The 19,019-nt window shown below is 51.3% G+C and overlaps 3 protein-coding genes across 3 annotated transcripts; 2 read left to right on the top strand and 1 right to left on the bottom strand.

The window, feature by feature from the left end:
• Positions 1-552: 552 nt before the first annotated feature.
• PG994_001818 (intracellular protein transport protein USO1) lies at positions 553-3,881 on the bottom strand (the record flags this gene model as incomplete). The annotated part of the gene is made up of 5 exons (XM_066853227.1): positions 553-651; positions 708-1,100; positions 1,150-1,534; positions 1,592-2,838; positions 2,898-3,881. The coding sequence occupies 5 exons, from the start codon at positions 3,879-3,881 to the stop codon at positions 553-555; spliced, it is 3,108 nt and encodes a 1,035-aa protein (XP_066721368.1).
• An 855-nt stretch (positions 3,882-4,736) lies between these two features.
• On the top strand, positions 4,737-7,842 carry PG994_001817 (5'-3' exoribonuclease 2; the record flags this gene model as incomplete). Its single annotated transcript, XM_066853226.1, has 5 exons — positions 4,737-5,046; positions 5,103-5,593; positions 5,641-6,355; positions 6,394-7,150; positions 7,206-7,842. The coding sequence occupies 5 exons, from the start codon at positions 4,737-4,739 to the stop codon at positions 7,840-7,842; spliced, it is 2,910 nt and encodes a 969-aa protein (XP_066721367.1).
• Positions 7,843-9,873: 2,031 nt separating this feature from the next.
• Positions 9,874-18,350, top strand: PG994_001816 (uncharacterized protein; the record flags this gene model as incomplete). Its single annotated transcript, XM_066853225.1, has 14 exons — positions 9,874-9,927; positions 10,045-11,550; positions 11,604-11,950; positions 12,002-12,116; positions 12,172-14,151; positions 14,209-14,496; positions 14,551-14,931; positions 14,987-15,073; positions 15,138-15,310; positions 15,362-15,825; positions 15,867-16,037; positions 16,097-17,930; positions 18,014-18,266; positions 18,336-18,350. The coding sequence occupies 14 exons, from the start codon at positions 9,874-9,876 to the stop codon at positions 18,348-18,350; spliced, it is 7,668 nt and encodes a 2,555-aa protein (XP_066721366.1).
• Between the last annotated feature and the right edge of the window lie 669 nt (positions 18,351-19,019).

Raw genomic sequence — 19,019 nt, 5'->3', positions numbered from 1 at the left:
GGCCATTTCGATAAAAATCCTTTGATCAAAAAAAGGCCCAAAATTTCCAAGGTTGTGGTTGCTAAAAGCAGTTGCAGCCCCAGCCAATAGCGAGTCAAGGTCGGTTACTAGTGCTGCTGGTCTTGTGGAATTGGCCGACACTACGTCCACTCAACAACTATTATACATATGTATTCGATATTTGCTTGGTGTAGGTTAAAGAAGTTGGAATACATCCATGTGCACACCAATTCAACTTTGGTCGACTCTCCGCCGTCGTGGCTCAGCAGTGGAATAGTTGTCCAGAACCTACATTTCCTGGGTCAACATGCGAGTTTGGAATCTTTGATGGGTAAACTGTAAATACTTAGCTATGTAAGTATCAACCAGTATGAGACGAGTAATGTAGCCGATGCAGTTGATCCCCTCAAACATATCAAACAGCTTCAGGCCACGTTTGTAAGTGAAAATGTGTAATAGAGTACCAACTTCTGTAAATTGAACTTGAGGGTATCGACGGCTTGGCTTGCAAAGACCACAGGAAGCATATGCTTGGTTTCTGGTGTAATTCCACTAATCCACCTCATTGTCATCATCTTCCTCTTCCTCGTCGTCATCTTCATCATCGCCTTCTCCATCGGACACGGTCTCTCCAAGCCCCTTGAGCTGTTTCTACGACCATCATATTAGCAAACACGGAGAGGACATCATAACAGTAGTAAACATACCTTGTATTTTTCAACCTTTTCTTCTACGTCGCCAAACACCATGAGGAGATCATCGAGCTCCGTCTGGACGGCGGCCTTCTCCTCATCCTTTGCCTTCAACTGTGATTGAGCCTGGAGAGGCAATGTTAGCATGCTGGGTAGAGCAGTAGAGTATATCCGAGAACTTGCCTTCTTGGTGTCATCCTCCGTTTGTGCAATTCGCTTCTCGAGATCTGTGACCTGTTTCTCGAGCTCACTAATTCTATCTTCCGCTGTCTTTGCCTTGGCCACGGCTGCAGTAGCGCGCGCAGTTTCAGCATCGAGTTTGGAAGTGTGTGATTCTTGCGCCGCCTTGAGAGTTGCAGTATGCTCGTCTTGGGCGGATCGAAGCTCGTCGGCCTTTGCCTTGTTTGCCTAGTACAATCAGTGAAATGGACCAATATCGGCTTGATAGTGGCCTTACCTTCATCAGGTCAGTCTTGAAATGGTTGATGGTAGCACGAAGATCTGCCATATCGGCCTCTGCGCGCCTCTGCGCACGAGTTGTCTGTGCCTCGGCTGCCTTCTTGGCGTCTGCGACCTCGGTCTCAGCCTTCTTCCTGGCCTCAGCTAGTTCCGCTTCCGCCTTCTTCTTCGCATCGGCCAATTCGGTTTCTGCTCGTCGTTGCGCGCGAGCGGTTGCTGCCTCTGCTGTCTTCTTGACATATTCGAGTTGGCGCTGAAGTTCTTCCTCCTTGACACGGTGTTCCTCGTGGGTTCTGGCGGCAGCATTCTGGGCTTCCCGGCGCGCCGCTTCTAGCTGCCGCTGGTGGACGTCTTCTTGGGACTTTAGCTGTGCTTTAATCCGTCTAGGTATTGTTAGAAGCCACTCATACTGTTGAAGAGAAACGAAGCTAATCACTTACTGAATTTCCTCTTCATGACCCCGCTGGAGCGATTCATTGATCTCCTTGATCCTTGCAAGCTCGGATGCGAATGATTCCTTCGAACGCCTGTGATCAGCCTGCTCCTGACCTAGGCGCTGGCCAAAAGATGTCATATCGACCAGAGCTGACTGCAGAGTCCGCTCCTTCTCCTCGAGTTGTGCGCGGAGAGAGTCCACCAATTCGCGTGAGATGCCCTTCTGCACTCCATTGGTGACTACGGATATCTCCATGCCGGGCTCCCGATCTATCCCACGAAGGATTCGACTATAGTTGTCTTTAAAGAAGTCGACAAAGGTGGCGTCAAAATAGACCTCCGGGAGGTTCCCGGAATTGTCGAGCTTCTGAGGAATTACTTCAAAGTCTCGGACGAAAGGGTGGCTTCGAAGCTTGGTCAAGACATCAATATACTTTTCCCGTGTCATCCGTTGTAGTAACACGTCGTGCAGAGTAGACCTGGGTATAGGTGAGTCCTTGGTCGAAAATTCATAGCAAACGCCCAAGAGCATTGCGCAAAGGCCCTGCACAAGGCTGCCATTAGGGGCCTGATGTACTGCCTGAGCAATGCTCTGAATATTGCTGCCTTCGCCGAGGAAGTCATTCACACCCTCGAGATCTTCAAAGAGCCAACCCAAGAGCAGCATGAGATATCCGACGGTTATACGTTCGTCCACTGTCCGCTCCGAGTTTGGACGAGCAAGCCCGCTGACTAAATGGGCCGTAATAGTCTGAATACTCGTGACGACCTCCTCGCCGTTGTCGGCATCGCCCTCTGTAACCGACATGGCCAGGGCCTTGGCCTCCGCGTTGTCGTAAACAAGATGCAGCAAGATAACCGAGGCAAACCAATGACGATATGGGTCACTTGAAGTGACTTGGCTCGAGGGCTGCAATAGGGTTGACAAGACGTTGGCCGTCTCATCTCTCCCGGATGTGTGGCCATCGATTGCTCGCCGTAAAAAGTGCAGTCTAATTTCAGGATGGTGGAAGAAGTAGGCCTTGATGCATTGGCATGCTGCCAGTCGTAGGTCGAAAGCTTCGAGAGCCGTGACACTGAGTGTGAGGTCTAAGAGGCCGTCTATCACATACACAACTATAGGCCCATTGGCATTGCCATTCTGGCCATTCATTGTCATAGCGTCCTCTAAGACAGACGGCACTTGAAGCTGTGCAAAACTCTCTTGCAACTTAGGGTTCGCCTTGATAATGTCGGCACAGGTGGAAAGGGCCTACAAGCATCTACGATTAATCAAATGGACGACCAGGGACTTGGGCAGAATATTCTCACCTCCGCTCTAATAAGGAGCTCTGCGGTCTGAGTAAAAGCTAGTTGCAGGGCATGATATAGTACACCGTGTTGCCAAAAGGCGGTTTGGTTTTGAAGTGTTCCCACAGCCCCTTGCACGAGGAAAAGGCGTATGACAGCGAGCAAAGCGTAGATATTCCTGTTCCCCTGTTGCTGAGCCCATGACGCCCTTTCCTCCGCTTCTTTTGGTGGCTGATAGCTGGTCTCCAGGAGTCTTGAGAGCTGCAGAACACAACCTGTCTCCCGGAAGGCAGACTGATTGGACGCGTTGAGGCGCAACAGATTTGCAAGAAGGATGAGGCAGTCTTCCACGACACGGTCACCTTCAACCAGCCCTCCTTCTGCCGCTATGATGGCGAATATACGCTCGAATGCATTTTCGAAAGCCACAAGCTTTTGTATGTCGGGATTCGCAGGAGTCAGATACGTGAGTAGCGAAATGGCTTCATTGCGAACCGCTTCACGTCGTTCGTCCAAAGCGGCCACCAGTCTCGATACGCCCAATGGTGCCGTGAAAACACACTCCTCAGTCCTCTCGGTACGAGCAGATAATATAGCGGACAGTAGCTGCAGCGAATATAGTCGAGAGTAGAAGTCGGACGTCTCGAGGAAGTCGAGCAAAAGGGTGACGTTCTCTTGGCGCTGGGTGAACTCGTCGGCCAGCCAAAGCGCGATCTCCTCGGAAGCTTCTGGGCTGTCCTGATTCGGGTTAAAGAGCATTAGAAGGGTCTCGAGGACCACCTTGACGGTATCGACATCTTCGCCATCTTTGGATAAGCTTCCTATTAGGCTTCGCAGGGCGCCAGATGCTACGGAAGCGGGATACTCTTTCGCGAAGCTTCGTAAGCCAAGGATAGCCGCACGACGGTCTTCGAGAAGAGTTGCTGAGCTGAGGCGACCGCTGAGGATAGTGATGGTTTCGCCCACCGACTGCTTAGCAGGCGCGGTCGCGATGGAGGAGAACATGGTTTAGAACAAACCACTTGAGATGTGCTCTTCTATATGTCAATGCCATGAGGCAAATGATCACCTACCGCTGGGCATGTCTCGGATTAGGTCAGGCGTGGGTGGGAATGGTGAAGCTGGGGAAAGCGATAGCCCTTCGGTGTCTTATAGCAATCTCTCGAGGATCATACTATCTCGGTATTAAAGGAGAAGAAGGTTGGCTGCGTACATACATGTATGTATTTTATGTATGATGGCAGTCGCATATGTTAGGTCAGAGACCAAGGCTAGTGTACATTCAATACTGGGCAATCAACAGCTGGCCAGAACACGATTGATGAATAAAGTTATGTACATGTAAGTAGGTATGTAGCTAAGACCGCCGATTGGCTCAATTGGAGATAGATCAATGCAGGGTGCCTAACGTGGAGACGTCAACTCAACTCAAGCTTCAGTAAATTATGTATCGATAAGAACTTATTATGAGGATTTCGCGCAACGCGACATTGACAGCCAGAGCCTTTCTTACCCATCCAAGAACATACTTCGAGGCCGACAATAGCGTTTTTGTTCCTTTCTGTATCGCCGAACTCCTTTGCAGTCTTTATTCGGCGACCTGTTGTCCCTTTTTTTGAACAATTGGTACCATCGAGTGCGCCGACTTTGTGGAAGCCCCATGCGCCGCCGGACGAACACTAGGCTCCCAGAAGCTGACACTTACGACAGTGTCTGCGATCACCACGTCGTAACCCCTACGGAATAGATCGCATTCGATTCTCGAGTCGCTTCTTGAATCACTACTAGGTTTACTCTAGAACATCCAACTTTCCCGTCTGGCTCGAAGCCCATCTAGCCGACCCCCAAACTTCCGCCATCATGGGTATTCCAGCAGCTTTCCGTTGGCTCTCCAACAAATACCCCAAGATCATCTCGCCAGTGATCGAGGACAAACCCATAGTTATGGAAGATGGCACAGTCATTCCCATTGACACCACGAGACCCAACCCCAATGGCGAGGAATTCGACAATCTCTACTTGGACATGAACGGTATTGTTCACCCTTGTTCGCATCCTGAGGACCGACCGGCACCTGAGGATGAGGAGGAGATGATGCTGGAAATCTTCAAGTACACTGAGCGCGTCGTAAACATGGTTCGCCCCAAGAAACTATTGATGATTGCCATTGGTATGTTCTAGTTCTGTCGCAACAAATCAATAATCCACGTACTGACCTATCGATAGACGGCGTTGCGCCTCGTGCCAAGATGAACCAACAGCGCTCTCGTCGTTTCCGTTCTGCGCAAGAAGCCCAGGAGAAGGCAGCTGATAAAGAGGAACACTACAAAATGCTGAAAAAGCAGAATGGTGGGGTGTTGCCCGCGGAGACGCTCGAAGCCATGACCAAGAAAGCTTTCGACTCCAACAGCATTACCCCGGGTACCCCATTTATGGATATCCTGGCAGGCAGTTTGAGATACTGGTGTGCCTACAAGCTGAACACCGATCCTGGATGGGCGAATATGAAGGTTATTATTTCCGATGCTTCCATCCCCGGTGAGGGTGAGCATAAGATCATGAACTTCGTCCGTTCCCAACGCGCGTCGCCGGAGCACGACCCCAATACGCGACACGTAATTTATGGGTTAGATGCCGATCTCATCATGTTGGCATTGGCCACGCACGAACCCCATTTCCGCGTTCTTCGTGAGGATGTCTTCGCCCAGGAGGGTAAGGTTAGGACCTCAAGATCTGCGGGCAGCCAGGTCACGAAGCTGCGCAGTGCCGTGGCGAAGCGAAGAAGAAAGATGACGAGAAGGACAAAGAGATGCCTTTAAAGCCTTTCATCTGGTTGCACGTCCCAGTTCTTCGTGAATACCTTGCTGTGGAGCTCAGCGTGCCGGGACTGCCTTTTCGTTGGGATCTTGAGCGCGCTATTGATGATTGGGTATTCATGTGCTTCTTCGTTGGTAACGATTTCTTGCCCCATCTCCCTGCCCTCGAAATCCGCGAGAACAGTATCGACACTCTGGCCGCCATCTGGAGAGATAATCTCCCTGTAATGGGAGGCTATATGACCAAGGATGGTGATGTCGACCTAGAGAAGGCGCAGTTCATCCTGAATGGGCTGGCTAAACAAGAGGATGCTATCTTTAAGCGCCGAAGAGAAGGGGAAGAAAGACGGGAGGCCAACGCCAAGAGGCGAAGGCTCAACGATGAAAGAAATGGCCGCTTTAACAACCAGAATCGCAACGGTAACGCAGGACTTCCTGCCTCGCTTTCTAACACGTTGACCCACGATATGGTCATCAACCGCAGTGCGGTCCAGGATGCGAATGCGGCAAACAAGAGCGCTGCTGCTGTTCTCAAGAGCCAAATTCAAGGGCTAATGCCCAAGGAAGTGGCACAGGATGGAGCGGATAACCAAGACTCGTCATCCGCTCTAGGTAAACGAAAGGCCGAGATAATGGAGAACGACTCAGCGAGTACTCCAGGCAGTGAGCCTCAAGCTGAGACACCACCCCTGCCAAGCCAGACCCGTCTGAGGATACCGTCAAGCTGTGGGAAGATGGATATGCCGACAGATACTACGAACAAAAGTTCCATGTTGATCCCAAAGATATCGAGTTCCGCCATAGCGTGGCTCGCGCATACGTCGAAGGACTCGCGTGGGTTTTGAAATACTATTTCCAAGGCTGTGCAAGCTGGGAATGGTACTATCCATACCACTACGCACCATTTGCTCAGGATTTCGTCGACATTGCCAAGACGAAGATTGACTTCAAGAAAGGCAGAACTTCGAAGCCCTTCGAGCAGTTGCTCAGTGTCCAACCTGCTGCATCAAAACATGTGCTTCCGGAAGTCTTCCATGATCTTATGACTGACCCAGAAAGCGACATTATTGACTTTTACCCCGAAGAATTTGAGATCGATCTGAATGGTAAGAAGATGGCATGGCAAGGCGTTGCGCTGCTACCATTCATCGATATGCCGCGTCTTCTTGCAGCCGCCGAAAAGAAGTATCCCTTGTTAAGCCCGGAAGACCGAGCAAGAAATGAGCCAGGAAAGGATGTGCTTTTACTTTCTGAGGCCAACCAGGAACTATATGACGATGTCATTAGCAATTTCTACTCCAAGAAACAAGGTGCTCCTACATACAAGCTTGACCCGCGAGCCAGCCAGGGGCTGTCAGGTGTCATTGAGAAGATGCCGGAGTATCTCCCGCATAGTGCTCTAGAGTACCCACTGGAACGCAAGGCCTTCCCCGACATCGATGATGACCGATCTCTAACGTTAGTATTATCCATTAACCCCATTGCATGACATCCAGCTAACATGGTTTTATAGCGTGCACTACGAAATGCCCAAGAGCAGTCATACACACAAGTCGATGCTATTACGCGGGGCCCAACTCCCGCCCCCTGCGCTGAACAACAGTGATATTGAGGAATTGAAGGGTAAGATGCGGAACTCGGGCCGCAGCCATGGTGGTGCTCCTCTAGGTCGGGGAGGCTACGGCGGCAACAGAGGGCGCATGAACTGTGGCCCTGATTCCCGTGGTGGACGGCAAGATAGGCCACGTTATAACAATAACAACAATGGCCATCAGCAATACGGGTCAAATCCGTTCCCGGCACCACCGCCGGGCTGGGTCCCACCGCCAGGTTTGATCCCGCCTCCGCCGGGACAAGCTGGCTTTGGCGCTGGATTACCGCCTCCGCCACCGGGTGCATACGGTGGCAACTACCAGCAGCCCTACCAGCAGCCTCCAGGTCAGTATGGTTATCAGGGTGGCTACCAGGAACCTCCACCGCCCCCGCAAGGCTATGGTGGATATAACCAGTATGGAAGAGGCGGCGGCGGCGGCCAACGGCCGTATGACCACGGCCGAGGCCGAGGCGGAGGTGGCGGCTATAGAGGTGGAAGGGGTTACAGGGATGAACTAGCGGAATGGTACCGGAATAGCTGGCAGCAAGACAGCTAGAATGTGTAGGATGTAAGCAAGTATCTAAACCCACGGGCCATCGACCGTTTGCTCCAAATAGGTTGATCCCTGCACAAATCCAGGTGTTCACCGCCTTCAATGCGATGATGTACTGGAAGCATGCTGTTCATGAGCTTAGACATACAGGAAGAGCCCTTTACTGCAGCTCAAAACCTATAGCTATCGCAATATATGCTCCGTTCTTCGGATATAATACACACCCAAGTTTACTGGTGGCTACCCGTTACACGTAGGTTAGATGCCGTATTGGAAGCCTGCCTCGGCCTTCATGTGGTAGGTTAGACCCCAGTGCCCCAAAACTAAGTAGCTATGAGGTAGCTAGGTAGGTAAGTAGGTTAGGTAGGTAACCTAGGCCCCAAAGTACTGTAGGCAGTTCGTGGCCATGTGGGTAACTTTATTAGATTCCAGTCAGTGCAATACCCACATGTTCTTGACTGCTGCGAGTCTAGCGGCTGTAAGAACCTTGACGAGCACGCAAGGAATGTTGCGTTGTTGCGCCATTGCGGTCTACAGTTGCAGCGTGTAACATCGTGGCTTTCTTTCCTTCTTCTGTCGGCAATGCATCTGGTAGAACCAAAGGGCTCCCCGGCAAAGGCTCCCCGTAACTCATGCGTTTCAGCCTATATTAATCGATCCTGAGAAGCAAAAAAGCAAAGCAAGGCCGGCGATCATTCAACATTTACACCCAACATGAAATTAAGTCGTCAGGCTCTGATGGATTTCGAGAGCCCCCATACGTACGAACTATCTGCCCATACCATACCATGCACCGCGGAATATCGCTGAGTCCTGCCTGCACTCTGGCCCCCAAGCTCCCTAACAAGCTACCTACATAACCTACCCAGCGCACCGAAACCGCTCGTGCAGGTAGTGCAGGGACTACCCCGCTGGCCGAAGCACAGAAGTCTTGCGATCGGTGTGACGCTAGCCTGACAACCCAAGCAGAACGGTTTTGCTTCATCTCGCATAAATACTACTCCAAGATAGATGTATGTAATATTGCCCTAACACTGTAACAAAGAAAGAATGAGAGGAGGAAAAGAAGAAAAGAAAGGCACCACCAGGGCTCAGAGGCCCCGGGGCACACCTTGCGTTCCTCGGCGACGACGAGCCTTTCCGCGCTCGTCAGGAGAGTCAAATCAAACAAAACAGCAGGCAAAATTACCAGTGGGCACATCACTTACATTTGGTGTCACTTTTCTTCAACGCACGCACGGCTCATTGGCGTAAATGCTCAGTCCCCCCCCCGCACGCCACGACCTTTTATCCTCCTTCAGACTAGGAACCGGGATTAGGGGCCCTCCTTGCTGGGAAATTCTCAAGCAAACTGATCAATTGATTCCTCAATAGTTGAGCAAATCGAGCTGTCGGGGCCGCTTTACGAGAGAGGCCAGGTCTCCATACATATCGTGTCTAGCTTTGCCTGCCGGACTCGTTCCTTGGGGTTAGGGTGTTTGGAAACGCTAGGTTACGGATCTTCCCTTTTCGTCACTTTCGATGCTCGAGAGCCCGACCCGGCACTGTCTATCAGATCACTTCCACAGGGTCTGCCGAGCTGCACAGTTGCGACACCATTCCAATCAATATATCCACCCAACCTCGATCCATGCACACCACTAGTAACAAACCACGGCTCGCAGTCGCAAACAAACAACTGCTCTATACCCCAGTGCCCGTTCTCGAGCTGCAAACTCCTAAATATCTGCTTTGAATTGACGTGTCACCCGGCGCATTCTTGTTCCTTATTTTGCGTACTCGCACCCAAACCACCAACTCCGGCACCTACCCGTCGATTCAGGTTCGCGCACGCACACGAGATCCCAACCACCACAGCAAGCACACCCGCGCGAGGTACCTTCCGAGCTCCTGCTGGTCGTAGAGCCCCGAGACATACCATCCTATCATTTGCGACGAGTCCTTTGACAACCTCTCCCTCCCAACACTTCCGCTTGTATATGGCACCGTCACCATGACGAGTGGCTTCTCGATCTCGAGCCTACGGTTTACAAGATGAATGGCGATGCGGGCCTCGTGGGCTGCTTGGTCGAAAGACTTACTACCAGGGTACACTATATCATAATTCCTTTTCTTTGACGGTGACGGCAAGCGCTGTGGGTTTTGGGTTCCAGCGGAGGGCCTGGCATAGTTCTTGTTCGCGTTGCTAATGTAGCTTCCTGCCAGCTCCCACATCGTACCGGCACGCACGCCCAGGACCTACGTCAGGATGAGATAGCCGTGATTACGCGCCAAACTTTGATCAAGATCAGCTCCGTGTCGGTAGCAGTCGTGCTAGATTCCCTTGTGACGCTTTTGGAAGAATTGGGTCGCCCCTATAAGAGCTTCGTGACACATCCGACCCATATAGTTCTGTCCGAGCTGTATGTGTTAACATTGGCCGCCGATTGCTGTCGTGCGAATTGGAAGGAGCAACAAGAAGGAGGGGATACCGGAAACGATGCGGCATACCAGAATGGGCGGCCGCCTTCCGCCGTTATCAACCTACAGCGGCTCGACAATACCCTTGTCACGAGAATACTGGACCATTTTAAGCATATGCTCGAGCCTCTGCCTGACGGCTATTCACTCCCTGCGCGATCGATATTAGACGAGGATACTGCGAAGGAGGTCCTGGACCCGAGATACGGAGAGCCTCTCTCCCGCAGTCTGTCGTCAAGCAGCTCGGATGAACTTGGCGACGGCAGCGGCGCCATCACCGTGCAACCACACGATGTCGAGCCACATATAAGGTCAATTTGTGAATTTTTGACCGCATCAAGCTGGCCCGCGACGTTCGAATACTTCAGGACCGTGATTTATACAGTTCGGGCAGCGGTGCCAGTTCAAGCTGGTGCGCCGCAGCCGCAGGCCTTAGCCGAAGATGAGCGGTTGTCTCTAGTGATTTTACGTTTGCTCTCATACGCTTGGGTCGATAGCCAGAAGCTGGGACAGGTCATCCAGGAACTGTGTTCTAGCTTTCTTCATTTCCGAAAGGCTTTCCAGAGTACTATTGCCATTGTCACCCCGCTCATGATTATACGATGGCTTGATCGGTACCCCCAGGAGTTTGTCAGGTTACATAATCAGCGTAGGAGGCTGGATGGCGGTGCTGATACGCTTTTCGACATGACGCAGACCATCACAGACAGCACCAGAAGGAAAACGATGTTGCAGCCCTTACAGATGATGCTGCTCTTCCTTGTACCAGAAGTCTTTGAGGTTGCCAGTAACTTGCGAGAGGCCAAGAGTGGCAGTATGGCGAAGAAGGTGCAATTCCTGGACACCCTGAGAAAACAGCTAAGAAACCAAAACGAAACCGCGGGGTACTGCCTGGTCTGTCTTTTACGTGCAGCCCGTCATTTCGATGTCGATAGCGATGCCGCGTTTGTCAGTTATGCCATGGATGTCCAAGATGAAGTACGAGATGCCGTGTTTCGCAGATACTCCCCAAGCTTAGATGGCAGCGGGTTCGATCAGGATCTGACAACATCGGCTCTGATCAGTCTCACTCATCTCAACTTTGAGGGCTCTATCGAGTCTCTAGTTCAGGCGTGTCTGCACCCGTCTGCACCGCAGATGTTCAAGATTTCCTTGATACAATCATGCTCTTATTTTGCGCGACAGCGGCAAGCTGAACAGTACCGGCCCCTTTTCCTCGAAGTCGCAGGCTTCATCCAAGAACAGATGATGGTAATTATCTTGGTCCCCATGAACACTTACAGTACCGCTCTAATTCGATTTAGACAATGCTTGCCGTATCGACAGATATGTATCTAGGCGATCATACCTCGCAGCGTAAGGCTTCGGAGACCAGCGCGTCCAACACCGCTATGATTTGCACTATTCTAAAGTTTCTGGATGCATCCCCGACGACTCTGTTCGACAATGCGCCTGCTGATAGTACGGACAAGTTCTACGAGGACAACTTCGAAGCATTCATATCCTGCTTAGTGTCGGCGAATGATCAGGTCAGAGCACTATCCAGTGCTATGGCACATCGCCTATTGGCTCCAGATGGTATCTTGGCCTCCCTACGCAAGACCAAGAGACTCGAGACTCAGGGGTTCAAAATAAAATTCTGGAAACTTACGTAAGCAACACGTGGTTGATGCTAGGTGTCGGTATATTGACAATCAGACAGCTCGCTCTCTCTCATGTCCATGTGCATGAAGTACATGCAACAAGGCGACAGTACGGTCTTGGAATCGATCCACGGCTACCTCAAATCCCGGTTGTTATTACTGACCAATATCAAAGTAAGTACTTGGCAATCAACATGGAGGCAGCGCTGTGCTCACTCAAGTCCTATAGGAGCTATCGGAAGTTACAGATGAGATTCCCGAGAGAACGACTGTGACTGCGAAATTAGAAACCCTCTTTCTCGTCTCGTTAAACTCTGCAGACATCGAGACATGCCAGCTTGTTACGTCGTGCATCGGCCTGTTCAACGACGAATGTCGCATCGTGGATTCGGCTTCAGAAACTACAAAAACAACAACGCCCCTATTGCGTAATAGTGAAGTGTTCTCCGAGATAGCGTCTCGCGCCTTTAGGTTTACCGGCGTGGTCGCTTTTCAGAAGCGAGTGCGAAATCTGCTTCGTCGTATGCAATGTCCGAGCATGGGTATCTTGGAGGCTTGGGAGACCGCCTTCGACAGATGGATGTATCTATCTAAAGACGTCTCAACAACTCCTGTCGATAGCGTGGATGACCGCTCTCTGACAGAATGGCGTAATTATTCGGGATTCCTAGCCTCTCTAGGCGGAATTTGCGTAGCTGACCAAGCTTACAACCTGGAGGAACCCGCTGTGGGAGGACTGCGTTGGATCGATCGGTTATCGTCAGAGAACTACGAGGAGACTTTGTTGAGTCGATATCTGCGCCTCGGGATTCAGCTCCTTGCTTGCAGCAACGTGCGGGTGAGGGAGTCGATGAGAGAGGTTCTATCCGTCGAGATCTCCCCCAACCTCTACCAGCCTTTGTTCAAGGCTTTGGAATCCGAACTCGAGGTTTTGTTCACTGGAGCTCTCGAAACGACCGGAAAAAGCCAGGACGGCGAGATTATCTTTGCGGAGCAGACCTCGTCTTTGTTGAAAGTACTTGTTGAACGACTAGAAACGCCCTCCGACCTAGGCGCAGCAGCATCAGTTCACCTAGGGTCTTTGACCTTGAACTTTGCTAAATTCTTAGACAGCGCCCCTGACAATATCGGCTGCCTAAGAGTCAAGATCAAGGTCTGCCAACTTTGCGAAGTGGTGACACGGAAGAAGGAGCATTTGAACCTACGCGACGATGTGCGAATCCGTAACCAGCTCCTGGAATTCATCTTTGGCTGGATCGCGCGCCCCCGCTCTCCCCGCGAGGGAACTTACGGAGGCCTTCGCCAAGACGAAATAACCCGTATCCAGAGGGACCTCGACAGAGCATGTCTTCGTTCCCTTGCAGAACTGACGTTCCGTCTTCCCTTACAGCCAGGGGACGGACAAAACGATGCCGGAACGAGCGAGTTGAAGTCGCAAATGTTCCACACCTATTTCAATAGGTTTCTATCTCTGCTCAACTACGAGCCTATGGAGATTCACAGAGGCGATGTGCTGATACCTTCTACCAACCGTGACGAGTCGACATCCTCGGGAGATCTGGCAATTACCATCCTGTCAAATCTACTCAGTGCGAACATTGACGTCGGCCTCAAACATTCGCTCAGCATTGGATACCATGAGAATGTCGAAATCCGCACTGCCTTTGTCAAGGTTCTCTACAACATCTTGGTTCAAGGGACCGAGTTCAGCAACCTGTCAGATGCCGCAGTCAGCGAGAGGTACGAGGAGTTGTTAGACATTCTGACTCACAACTTGCACCTTGCTGTCGCCATCAGCACCGTCTGCCCCAGCAGCGAAGTTGATGAGTTAACGATATCCTTACTCAACATCTTTGAGACGCGTGGTCTTACCTTCGAACTCATGGAGGCACTCATCAAACAAGAGATTGAAGACACGGAGAATGAGTCGGAGATCCTGCGTCGAAACTGTGTTGCAACCAAGCTACTTTCTGTCTACGCAAAATGGAAAGGTGCCGAATACTTACGCGCAACTCTCCAAAAGGTTGTTGAACGTCTCATGTTGACCTCGAAAGATCTCGATCTCGAGCTGGACCCTGCGCGAATACACTCTCAAGAAGAGGTACAGAAGAACGCACTGCAATTGCGTATCGTCGCAAAGGTCTTCATAGATGACATCAGGGCCTCTTCGGCTACCATTCCAGCATCCTTCAGGAAGATATGCAGTATCGTATGTTTTCTCGTCCCTTTCCTTTTCGCAAAGCTTAACTCTAATGATCTACCACAGATATCAGCTGCAGTCATGACTAGGTTCCCCGAGGCCAAGTACACAGCAGTGGGCGCTTTCATATTCCTGAGGTTCTTCTGCCCTGCTATCGTGGCCCCCGAAGCCGAAGGGCTGGTGAGCGTAGCGCCGTCCAAAGAGATGCGGCGTGGGCTGCTCTTGATCGCCAAAGTCATCCAGAATTTGGCAAACAACGTCCTGTTTGGCGCCAAAGAGCCATATATGTACCCCCTCAACGACTTTCTGGCGCAAAACATCTATCGCGTGACTCAATTCCTTCGAGAGATTTCGGTTTGTCACCAGCCCCAGCCTCTTCCAGCGTATCATAGTACTGACCTATCTTAGATCCCACCTGACGCTGATACCCTTGATACCCCTTCTCCGGAGACGGAGACTTTCGATTTCGGTTCATGCGTCGCGCTTCACAGATTTCTTTATGACCACTGGGACCAAGTCCGCCAGAAACTCATGACGCAGACAAGAAGAGACTACGTACGGTCTCCAAATGAGCTGGCCCGTGGGCGGTCTCCAGCTATAGAACCCCTACGTAATCTTGTTACGACCCTAGGGCCCCCTCCGCTCGCTGTCACTTGGAACCGACCCCAGATTTCATCCAACGCACCACTTGCCTACTCTAGGTTTCAACATTTCATGCTTCGGAATGCCTTCCGCAGCACTGAGTCGTTTATGACTTCGCGAGCTGTATACGATGGCGGCGAGAGCAAGGTATGTTCATGTACTGTGACAGACGGAGACCTTTAGCTGAACCGCATCTCTTTAGGATGAGTTGTCGATCATTTGTGTAATCCTCCGCCATATTGATTCCGACTCTATTGACTTCGATACCCTTATATACTGCTACTTGAAGGTATGGATATGCCCCTGAATGTGGCTGCATTGCCATCGCCCTACCGTAGTTAACCATTATGCAGATAGCAAGTCGCCTATGGCATCGGCCTTTTGGTCTGCTTATCGATGCAACCTGCTACAACGGACAAAACGAGCCCCAAGATGACCTTTTCAAGAAGCTTGAGCTCCTGAGCCCGGCCGAGATTTCCCGTTCGCTATCCAGAATCTACGTCTATAACATGAATAGCGCGTTTAGGTACGTTCAACCGAGCCACGTGGCCCCTGTTCTGCTTCTGACCGGCCTTAGGAAATGCCTCCGCCGTATACTTCGCTTAGCAACAAAGAACGAAGCAAGTATATTTAACCCAGGCAATGTCGATTACCACCTGATTGGTAGTCTTCAAGACCTCCAGTCACATTTCCACCTCAGCCAATTGCATCTTCCAAAAGAGACCATCAGCGTCGTAACGGATACTAGATACGTATTCCAATCCATAACTAGACTATCCAAAACTCGGGGCCAGATTGAAGTCATCATCAAAGTTGGCAGCCAATTCGTCCAAGTAACGACGACGAAGAAACAGGAGGTACACCCAGGCTTCCGTCTCCACGCCACCGTAAACGATATCTTCAGGTTGGGCGAGGTAGAGGAAGCTCCGACATCCATCCCAACCGATGACGACTCTGCATTTGGTCTGCGTGCAGACAACGGCAAGATAGTCATGTACTTCCAGAGCTCCAAGAAAGCGGACGTTCTGCAGGCCGTTCGTGGTGCGAAAGCCAAGTACGGCAAAGATACGAGGACATTAAAGTCGTACGAGAGACTATTCGGCCACAAGACGTTCCCGGAACTCTACTCAACCTTGCGCTCACAAACCTTGCTGCCGCGGACCCCATTCTACGGCTTTCTTCATACAACTTACTCGGCGCCTTGTGCAGAGCCTTCAAATTCAAGGCCGCTTCGAAGTTCATGTGTATCCGAGGTAACTAACTTTACCGTCCTATTTCATCGAGTTCTTCTGCTAACAACGATCTCAACCAGATATCGCCGTTCCTCTTGACCCAACCCAATTCATTGTCAACATCAGCAAGCATTTAGCCCAAGAAGAGCCTCAACTAACATCGGACTTCTTGAATGAGTTCTTTGTCGGCTGGGAAAGCTTCTCGGACGAACAGAAGCCATTGAGCCTGGCATATATGGCACCTTGGCTACCGAGTCTTCGAACATCACTGCTTGGAGACGAGGCTGACAGCGAGAAGGGCAAGGAGAGGATTGCTGTCATCTTCCGCAAACTCATTGATGTAACTATTACAGACCCCACTCTCAACCTGACCCTTGAGCACACTGTATGGCCTTCCATATACAAGGACGAAACACTGCTGGACATATTCCTCGAAGAGGTACTAAAGGCGGCGTTGGTGCTTGGAATGCATGATGAGCAGACCCAGTGCCTAACATCCATAATCACGGCGATGGGTACCATAACACTGCGGGGCAAGATCATCTCGCGTTTGCGAAAGGCCCTCAACCGGTCATCCCAGCGGCCCACCAAGTACATGCCGGACAATGCTGTCTGGCCAGAGATCTGTACCCTGCTCCAGTTCTGCCTGTCGCTGTCCTTTGACTGTGGCGTCCAGTCCCAGCTTTATCTGCCCGAGATTTTCCACGTCGTCACTATGCTCGCCAATACAGGTCCCTCGGATGTTCGCATTCTAGTACACAGGCTCCTCATAAACTCTATACATGCCGCCTGCACCTCGTTCAATCTGGAAGAAGCAAAGCTGTCGAAACTCCGTGGCGCTCTCGACACCCTGTCGGAACCTAGAAACGATATCTTCTCACCCCCGGTGTTTACTCGCGATGGTGCCTCCATCTCGACGAACCAAGAGAATGGCCAGACCCTTGGCGGTACGGAGAGTCTGGCTGCCCTCCTCTTCGACATCTGCTCTACTGCTGCCCCGTCTGTAGACATGGCCAATGCTTGGCGGTCCAGATGGATGAGTCTGGTGGCCAGCACCGCGTTTCAGAACAACCCCGCGGTCCAGCCAAGGGCCTTCACGGTGATGGGATGTCTGGCCCGGGAGGAAGTTGACGACGATCTCCTTTACCAGGTCCTAGTCGCCCTCCGTAGCGCGGTGGGTCGATTTGGCGAAGACAATAACGAGATGCTCATTGCCATTGTAACTTCGCTGTCGAAAATGATGGGCAAGTTGCTGACTACCTCTCGATACGGCCTACAGCTGTTCTGGCTTGCAATTTCGCTACTTCGCCTGGTTCCCCCAAGTCTGTTCAATTGCGCAGCCAACTTTCTGGAGGCGGTACTTACCAATATTGCATCGTCAGGGGAGGTGCGCAACGGAAAGATGGCACACATCTTGATCCAAGGTCGCGCTCAGCTAGAAGATGCTGCGCTGCCGCTGGATGACTTATACGGCATCCATTTCTCGACTGAACACTTCCACTTCGCCATAGGCGCTTGCCTCATCCGTGGATTGACGGACACCATGACCAAAGGCACTGCTCTGCGCGTCCTCTCGACCCTTTTGGAGATGAGCAACCCTGTGGCAGGCCGGCCCGAACAGGTCCCGTCGGAGATGCTCGCATCTCCATACTTCGCCCTCGTGCAATCGCGAACAGTAGGGGCGGACGAACTCAAAGAAACGCTGTGGCAATCAGGCATCAACCCCACGGGTGTGATGACGATGCCGCAGGTACGGACGAATCCCCAAATATCCATAGTGAAGGACAAGGACATGTTGTTGAACACGGCCATTACACTTGTGGATTTCCAGTACCTACAAGATGCCGTCCAGCACCGAATACTCCTGTGGTTGAACGAGCTGGCCGTGATGCGGCCCGCTGTCGTCGCTCATCTGTAAGTCTTACCCGGTCGGGACGTTCTTTGCGGAAAGAAAGAAAGAAAGAAAGGTGAAACTAATGATGAATCTCAATTTTTAGGAGCTTCCCTATCGTCCAGATACTCGATGATATTTTGTTGCACTGCCAGAACTCGACCACGCTCGAAGCCGCCCACTCGTTGCTCCAGACCATGACTTCGGACCACAGCATCTCGGCGGCGATGGAGACGAGCGGTGTCCTCAACGAGATACTCGAGGACGTGGGCTTCGGGGGCCTCTGGAGATCGTGCTCATTCAGTCAGGGCCAGGAACCCGACAAACAGTGCTTTGCTCTGACCGAGAAGCTCATTGAGGTAAGCTTGGAACGATAAGAGTCCTTCCATTTTATGCAATGACCTAGACTAACAGATACAACTACACAGCTCATCATCATCTAAGATGCACGAAGGGAAGCGCTCACTAGAGGGGAATCAGTAACAGAAGAGGGGAGTAACTGAAGGAGAATGGTGGTATAGCATGGGTTGGAGGTGGTGTTGGGTGAGACGAGTCCATGCCAAAAGCTGTTTGTCTTTTTCAATCTACTTTGCTAGAATCGAACCATCTAGACGAGATATATGTCGAATTAGGTAGGCATAGCAAGCGCAAGTGTGAATGCATAACGTGATTCAATTGCTATGCGTCCGGGTTATTGACTGCTTCTCGTTGGTGTGCACGGTATCGTATTTCTCTAGTAAAACTCTACGTTTACTAAATTTTCTGCTGCATAGAGGCAACTGCCGTTCACTTCCGAATCTTTACAAATGTGAATACTGATATCCGGGGACGTAGACACCTTGATGGCTACCAAGCAATTGCCAAGCTGCAGAGGCAAGCACAACCAAGAGCCTAGCGAAAATTCCAACATGGCTTGGAAGTTTTTCTCGAAGCCTCTCATCTCAAATTGGGTTCGTCCGAATCCAACATGGCAGTCGTCACCATAGCAATGACAGCATGCTAGGCTGGTCGATGGTTACTGCGTGCATTTTTTCCATCCAGCCTTCTCTCCTGCTGCAGTCAGTGATCAAGCCGAAGTCTCATGAAACCTCCCTCAGAGCCGTATCGAGTGG

This window comes from Apiospora phragmitis (assembly GCF_038363925.1).
Source record: "Apiospora phragmitis strain CBS 135458 chromosome Unknown utg000002l:1.0-5516284.0:1.0-5523493.0, whole genome shotgun sequence".
In the NCBI taxonomy this organism is placed as follows: domain Eukaryota; kingdom Fungi; phylum Ascomycota; class Sordariomycetes; order Amphisphaeriales; family Apiosporaceae; genus Apiospora; species Apiospora phragmitis.
The sequence above is the reverse complement of the archived record's forward strand: the minus strand, read 5'-3'. Positions and strand labels throughout refer to the sequence as shown.